The sequence below is a fragment of the Solea solea genome, chromosome 1 (assembly GCF_958295425.1).
Source record: "Solea solea chromosome 1, fSolSol10.1, whole genome shotgun sequence".
Taxonomy (NCBI): Eukaryota; Metazoa; Chordata; class Actinopteri; order Pleuronectiformes; family Soleidae; genus Solea; species Solea solea.
The window spans coordinates 34129924-34138336 of NC_081134.1; the positions used below are offsets into that span (position 1 = coordinate 34129924).

Consider the following 8413-nt stretch of genomic DNA (forward strand, 5'->3'; position numbering starts at 1 on the left):
GCTGATTTCTGTCTCTGAAAGCCAGAAACCTGTCAGCTGTCCGGCCGACCAAAGCCATGTGAGAGTCACATGACACACCTTGATCCAGTCTCATGATTAGCATACTCATACTTTGTTTTTTGTTTTTGACCAATTTTGGTTTTCTCGCTGAAAGCAAAGACGAGCAAACACAAGGAAAAAAAACGTTACACAACTTTTATTTGAGCAGGTGAGAACAATAAAGTATAAATAATATTCACAGACCTTTTCATATGAAAATATTTTTGTTTTCCCTTTCACACGTCTTCCTCATAAAATAATGACAGTGGGTAAAATGACGTACACTAACGGTGGTGCTTCGCATCTGTAAACAAACTAAGGAAGAGCTTTAGCATTAAAAAAAAATCATTGTTTCACATAAAAACCCTTAAAATCTTCTTTAAAAAAGTCATGTACTGCATATATATTAAATATTGCACTTTAATCACCACATTTAATAATGTCAGATGTTGAGATATTCATTATTCTGCCACATATTGTCATTAAATCAACCTTTTAAATCCCAATCTTAATTTACATTGCACTCAACACTTACTTACTAGGTAAGTTTGTAATTTGTTACATTTGTAACAATCTGATTAATACACATAATTCTGTGAACTGTGGGACAGGACTGGTCTATGCAGAATATCACATTGCTTATTAATCTGTGGCTGTAAAAGGAGATTAACTGACTAGTTCTTGTCTTTAATTCAGAGTGAAATTGATCGATAAAAAATAATCTTAAACTTCCCTTTAAATTCATAGAAATGTAGATTTTAAAATCTGAGGTGGCAGTTCTGTGTTCATATTCACTTTAGTTTTTTTTTCTGGCCTGTGTTTGTTTGTTGTTGTTGTTGTTGAGCTGGAGTTTTCTTTAATTTCTTTTTCTTTCTTTCTTTTTTTTTTACCTAATTGTTTCCATCAGGCCTGGCACTTGAGCGGCGATCCTCGCAGCTACTGGAGCTCAGCAGCGCTTGTTTTTCAGAACGCCGAGTCCCTTCTGGTTCTTGGACTTGAACACCATGACGAAGTGGTGCGGTGCGATCTTGCCCCGGCCGTCCTCGTCCACATGGCCCATGAAGATGTAGTTCAAGCCTGGTGAGGTCACACAAAAGAAACCTGAATGCAGTGGCGGAGTGACGGCAGAGACATTCAGGAAGGCCAGACGTCAGAATCTCCACACGGCACGTGTGTCGTATATGTTTATATGCGGACATATAAACATATTTAAACGCTTCATTGACTGCTTTTGCTTTTGGTTTGAGTTCTTCTGCTCACCTCACACTTTGTGGCGAGTGCTGTCAACTGAGTGTGACGGCATGGCAGAGGAGGCAAACTCAGAGCCATAGGTTATTCAAAACAGTCAACCAAGAAACTGCAGAGTCATTTTCATCACTTTCATCATTTTCATTCAGATAATGGCACGTCTTCTGCAACAGTTCTCAAGGATGCACAATGTGCACTCACCTCTCCGGATGAATGGGCACTTCTTGCACAAGATAATGATCTTGGTGCTCATGGTCTTTCCTGCCTGCTGGATGGCCAGACTGCCTTCTTTATACACGTTGATGATGGAGACGGTGGCGTACGTGCTTCCTCCTCTCATCACCGCCGTAATGACCGTCCCGGAAATTACTGTCACGCACGGGCACACAAAAAAAAGATCATACATGAAACATACAAACGTACGTGCACATGACATAATAAAATACGTGTGTCCTTTCCCCGGATTTACAAATACCAGCTAATAAAAAAGTATTTAGAGTTCGTGCTGCGGGGGCGACATTTGTGGGTTGTATAATGATTCGTTTTATGTCAAGATAGACGGAGGCAACAGCAACTTGTAACGTGAGACGGCTGCAAACATGTCGGAGTATGACTGAAAACAAGAAGTGAATTCTACTCCTCAAAAAACCCAGTTTTCCGGCAGTTTGACGAGCTAAATGCTTCTTGCGCCCAGCCACTCCTGTGGCCTCAGTCAGCTCTAACAGTATTACTTGACCAAGCCCATTTTCAGGTGAAGGACACAGCAAACATATAAGGGTTACATCATGTCGTTTCATGCAGACGTTACGCACTGCAGCTTTAAAGCAAATGAACAATCAGGGGAAAAAGAGTGTGAAAAATTGGTGCAGTAACGAGCGTCTGCTTTTTGAAAGATAACTCTTATGACTGAGATGCTGCGCCTTAAGTCGTCCTCCGTCTTTGAAGTGCAGCCAGTGTGTAAAGATGTCAAGGTGAATTGAGAGCGTAGCCTCTCTCCACGTTTGCTGTCAGTTATTCATCACTTTCTTTATGGCTCCTTCATCCACACGCGAGCCGATCGCTCCTCCTCAAACACGCAGGAAATAAAACATCCAGCGTCAGTTTAAGGCTTTTAAAAATGAACGCGGACCAAGTTAAACGTGTGATTTATATTTGTCGAGCGGGACAAAGACAACGGGTTCGTTTTTCTACAGTGTTCCCTCGTCTTTTCTAGAGCAGGGTACAGTTTTGAGTTATTTCCTGTTCAGTCTGGCCAGGTCTCCAAATGAACAAACAACTAGAGTTAAGTTGTTTGGACTTGCTGCTGCTGCTGATGATGATGATGATGAGGTTCAAGTAGACATTTAGCAGTAACAGCAGAGTGATAGTGGAGCCAAAGGGAATCATATCTCATGCAGCGTGAACAGGAATCTCCACACAAATAGAGAAAATAGTCGAAAATATATCTGCCAACAGAGATGAGACTGAACACGGAGCTGCCTGTTTCAGTTACGTCCTTCTACTTACCAAAACGATGACTTCAGAGGTTGATTAGACAAACAGTCTGTGAATAAAAAGTGCAGTAACTTCATCGTTTGCCTTTCTGCAAGTTCAGTTCATGATGCAAATCCAGGCGAGCGCTTTTGAAATGCCAGCTGGTAAACATCTCCGCGAAGGGAAACATCAGAGAGTGGGGAGATTAGCACACGCAGGGTGAGCCTGAATCAACACGTCCATTTATCAACAGTCTGCCCACTGAGAGTGTGTGTGTGTTTATACTGGAGGAAACTGTGTCCTACTGTACACACTCCTGAACTTCCCGACAGCCTATCAAGGAACTCTTTGAGGAAAAAGACAAACAGAGGCTTAAAGATAGTGACACGACCGGGACTGTGGACCGCCTGTTGCTGCCCATGCTAATGCGGCTTCTGCTGACGTACATGCCTCTGCTGCCAAGGTGTAGGCTGGGTGAGATTAGAATATGTGTTAAGTTCAAGATCTGGCACCAACCAGCGTCTTTTCTTGTGGTTTGAAAAAAAAAGAAGAAAAAAAGTGCACCGATGTTCTTACCAAAATTGCTGGAGCAGTAATTACTTTCAAGTGTTCCCCGCCGTTTGCATTTCTGCTGACACAGGGCGACGGAGTACTTCAGAGCTGCACGAACACAAACAGAACAAAAACAATTAAATGTCTGTAATTTAGTCTGTTGCATCTGCTGCTAGCGTGGCCTATATTCTCCTACATGACTTGCTGTTTTTTAGAGTTCCACATTTCATAGATCGCATAAAAAAGGGAAGAACCGTGACTTTATATGTCTAAATCTCATTCTAAAGGATGGTGAGTGTGACATCATGGCAGCTCGACGCCAAAATAACCCGTCCTGACTAAAGGGGGAAAAAACAACAGTGTGTGGGAATGAAAATGAGCTGTGATTGTGGGCACAGACACACACCCCACATTGTATACTGTGTGTTTGAACGTGTGTGGCTTTTGGCTGCGTCTATACTTGGCCTTACTATGTGTGTACACAGAGGAGCATGAAGCCTCACCGTACTGCAACGATCCACTCTTTGAGTTGTTGCGTAAATGTTTACAGTTAGGTGAGGTAGTGGAAAGAGCTCTGTGTTTACACTAAATGATGATCCTCATATTAGCAAGGTCTCATACATCTACAGCATGTCCACAAATGCAGCCTTCTAGACATTCTTATTGGATAAACGTTGCTACCTACGTATGGCCCTGGTGGTGACTGGCTGTGTGGTAGTGGTGGGTGGCGTGGTGGTGGTGGGGAACTTCTTGGGTCGGAACTTGTAGTGTCCAATGAAGCCGTCCGCTGTGAGGCTGAGATCTGACAGGAACTGGATTAGGAGCTGGTTCCCCTCGGAGAACACCGGCCTGGAGAGAAACACACACACACACACACACACAGAGCCAGGCTGATGGTCAAAGGATGTGAGATCCCACGGTGGAGGGAAATTGAAATCTTCCTGAGGCAGAATCACCTACTCTGGGGGGCTGTCGCCGCAGTATTTCCCGATCCTCTTCGCGTCGTTGATCTCGGCCCCGTTGAAAATGGAGACGTGGTCGTAGCGGCAGTAGTTATCTCGTTCCACGTCAAACTTCTCAAACTTGACTTCAATGATCTGCGGCAAGAGACGCGTCATTTAGAAAATCCTCCTGCAACCACCACAGGCTTGTAAAGAGCCCTATCATCAGACGAGGACATTTGATTAAAGGCTACTCTCTCACTGGTGGAGTTTTACACAACCCTTTCCACGCTGAGCAATGATGAAGGTCCAGTGTGTGACATTTAGGAGGCTTTATTGACAAACATTGAATAAACAATTGCTTTGAAATAAAATTTATATGTTTTTGCAGGAACATTAGAATAAACCTTTTGTAAGAGCCTTGTTTTATGGAGGCTGCCAACTTGCGCTGTCTTGTTTCTACAGCAGCCAAAATGCACATTTCCTGATTCGTAGGAGAAGTTTACTGCACAAATGAAGAGTTACGACATGTGTGCAAAGGGCAACATAGTTCCATGCACACTGGGAAAAGGGGAGGGGAGATTGGAGAAGTCCTCTTCGTTTGCTACAATTCACAATCTCACCATTAAATGTCATTATATGGCGATATACAGGGGATTTTTTCACCCCTGCATCACCTGTGTGCATTAACTGGGACATCACATATGAGCCCAAAACAAAGCGAGTCCCGGGATGAAAGAAACGACAACAAAGTCTCCCTCTAAATTGATCAATTAGAAATAAATATAAAAAAAAAAAGAAGCAAGAATTACTGTAAACATGTATGTAAATACAATTTAGAACACAGTGGAAAAACCTGTTTGTACTAGTGGTGAATGGGTGCACACTGGACCTTTGACAAAATGAAATAAATAAATAAATAAATAAATGCATGTAATAGGTTATAATCCGTCCAAATATGCTCCTGCAAAATCCAACCCACACCTCTCGGAAACTTTTACATAAAAAAGTAAGTCATTTTAAAAAGGTCTGACCTGGTTTTTTGGTGCCACTATGTGCCAGGAGCAGGTCACACCGGCTGGGTAGTCCTTCTCCGGCCAGTTGGGTGTTTTGAAGCTGCCACCGGGCTTGTCCAGTCTGCCTCCACAGTACTGGTCCCCTGTGGAGAAATAACTCGAGTTAAATTTCACGTCAGATCATCATCACCAAAGGCTGTGATTGCAAAGAATGCCATTCCTTTCTCGAAGGAAATAGCACAGATGTTATTTGCTGTCCTGTCATCGTAGTGCACTTTAAAACACGACCTCCTTCACACCTTCTTCGTGACTGTAAAACGCTTCCATTGTTATTAAACATCTTGCGAAACTTCAGCCGGATAACCACGCAAAGCTGCTCGCACTGTGACTCCCCAAAGAGCATGTTTGCCTTGTAACATACCCTCGAATTAATGTTCCCTTTGAACATTTCTGAAGCGGCGCAATTTAGCACCGCAACAAAAATAGACATGTGCTGCACAGTTTTGACAACACTCATCACAAGAGCCAGTGCAGTCTATTTGTGACCATCCACTTGTAAGAGACAGGCAGTTGAGTTAAATGGCATTGTCTCTTTCCAGCTGTCAGCTTCTTGGACACAGAGAACGGGCCATTAAAATTCCACCAAGAACAGTGGATGCGACTTTTGCAACCCCACAGAGAGGAAACGTCTCATCAACTCTGAGTGATGCTTCTGACCTGGGCTCTCAACTGAAGCACTCCACACACAGGAAAATAAATAATCCATGAGAAATTCCACATCACACTGTGAGGAGTGTCGAAATGTAGCTCGGTTTTTGTGCACATGCTCAAGACTTAAACATGAAATCCACAAAGGTCACTGGCTTTTACTGGGAAAGAAAGAAAAAAATGACACTGAATTCTGCTCCACTTTAAGCATCTTCTGCTTCCATGCAATGACCTACACGGAGGCGAATCATGTTTACAGCCTTGTTCATTTGCTCAGTAAAGACTGACCCTCTGCCCAAACAGACACACTTCTATGTCAGTATTAAATCTTTAATGTAAAGTGACGTCTTGACTGGCACAGAATCCCACGTGGATCTGTGTTAGATGTTTGGATAGTGTCAAGGGTTTTCGCTCTCACTCAGCTTCTGCTCTCCTCTGTGTTTCCCTACCTCTCTCATGAGGATGGGCAGCGGAGAAGACGGTCAGGAAACCACTCCCGGCCGTGTTGGCATCAGACACCATCTGCAGGAGCATCTTGTTGCCCGTGGAGACCAGGGCTCCCGGTTTGAACGTCCCACAGAAGCGGCCTAGCCTCTGCCCATTGGCGTGTCCACTGTAAACGTCCACATAGTCGTAGCGGCACAGGTTGTCGCTCTCCAGGTCAATGAAGCGGAAGGACAACACCACCACCTTACCCTCAGGGACCTGGGTGGAAATATATGGCACAACAGTCACATCACATTCCGCATCTGTCAGGAATCTTATCTATCCCCGCTTAAATTAAGCTTCACCCATGGTGCATTGCTTTTACTCAACCTTACACTTGTGTGATTATAAATGCAGCTGTTTCCACTACATCATCAGCTTCACTATTTCACAATACAGTCTTATAGTGGAGCCAGTCAGCAAATGCAGGCTGGGGCTGTGGTTAAGTATATTTTTAGGAGGAATTTAAGGGGTTTGGGTTCATAAGAGAGTATCAGATTGTGCAGCTGTTTTAAATCCATTTCAAAACCTATAGTAAAATTGTGTTTATTCCTTGAAGAATTAGGAAATCTGGACTCACTGTGATTCTCCACACACACTTGGTATTTGGGGGGTAAACTCCTGGGTATCCCTGGCTCCCGATTACTCCAGACTCTCCTGTGACGTTTCCACCACATCCGAAGACTGGTCTACTGGAGGAGGAAGAAGGGGGGAGGAAGAGTCGTTTCTTATTTACAATTTCAATAATAAGTTATAAACACCGAGTTGACACTTTGCAGATGCAGATTAAATCCAGAGGCAGACTGCAGAATATTCCTTTTTTTGATCAACTCCAGCTTCCCCACAGAGGCTCCTCCAAAATTAATGGTCGGGGGAGAAAAAAAAAAGACAGATGTAAAATGAAGATGTACCTCCGCTGAGACTGCGCACAGACCTCTGTGAGGAACAGAAGACTCCATGCGCAAAAAACACTCCACGTTCTCCACATTGTTGGCGCAACAGTGCAGGCGCTGCGCCTGTTTTCGCCCCGTGGCACGAGTGGCATTGTGCTCTCAGCCGCTCACACTCACACTGTGTGTGAGGGGGGAAAAGTACGCAGGAGTTTCTTGCTGCAGGGATTTCCAGTGACTGCAGGCTGCAGCAGATGAATATAGCGTTTGTTCTGTGCAATTGGAGGGAGGGAGGGAGGGAGCACAGGCTGTGGGGGATGTCGAGGGTGTGGGGTCTCGAATCCGTTTCATAAGACACCTGGCTGAAAAGAAGTTTGGAGGGGATGGCATGAATTAACTTGACTCAAGAGGCCTTACCTGTACCTAAGCATTCCAATCAACTTAAACATGGTCGAGACTTAAGATGTAACTCTATTGTGTTATATTGCAGTAATAGAATACAACTGTGATCTGCTCTCTTAAATAATTAGGGTTTTTATTCCAGTTGACTGCACATGATTAGAAAGGAGTGGTTGGTTGAAACCGCCATAGGCAGAGTGTGTGTGTGTGTGTGCTACTGTATGCACAGATGCACAGGGAAAGCAAAGAAGAGCCAAAGCGCCACCTGCTGGAAACATGGTATAATCATCTAAGAAAAAGTGCTGGTAAAAACTGATTTCAGTTTAACATGTTTCCTTAATCACTGACAAAATACCATAGTCATTGTAATACTAAATGCGATAGATTTCTTACATAAAACCAATTTAAGGCGAATTTCTCTCTGAAAATTAATATTAAAAATGCATTTTGAGATGTTAAAAAAAGAAATATTTATAAAGATATAGCTCAAAACCATGATATTGTTGTACCCACTTCAGCGTTAGTTCAATGCGAAGCTACGAATCTTATGGCATTGTTGCATAACTTTGGAACAAATGGTATACTAGTATTTTAATAAACAAGAAAAAGTAATGTGTGGTTAATTTACCTGTAAAATACTATAGGATTGTATACATTTGCT

The 8413-nt window shown here is 43.3% G+C and overlaps 1 protein-coding gene across 2 annotated transcripts; it reads right to left on the minus strand.

Moving 5' to 3' along the window:
* Positions 1 to 181: 181 nt before the first annotated feature.
* pcolce2b (procollagen C-endopeptidase enhancer 2b) lies at positions 182 to 7636 on the minus strand. 2 transcript variants are annotated; one of them, XM_058622717.1, is made up of 9 exons: positions 7375 to 7636; positions 7044 to 7152; positions 6427 to 6682; positions 5288 to 5412; positions 4273 to 4409; positions 3998 to 4161; positions 3337 to 3420; positions 1489 to 1656; positions 182 to 1116 (listed from the first exon to the last, which is right to left on the minus strand). In XM_058622717.1, the coding sequence occupies exons 1-9, from the start codon at positions 7506 to 7508 to the stop codon at positions 986 to 988; spliced, it is 1308 nt and encodes a 435-aa protein (XP_058478700.1). In that variant the 5' UTR covers positions 7509 to 7636; the 3' UTR covers positions 182 to 985. The 2 variants fall into 2 exon arrangements, with proteins under 2 accessions (XP_058478700.1, XP_058478693.1); XM_058622710.1 differs by having other exon boundaries at positions 7044 to 7155; positions 7375 to 7635.
* Between the last annotated feature and the right edge of the window lie 777 nt (positions 7637 to 8413).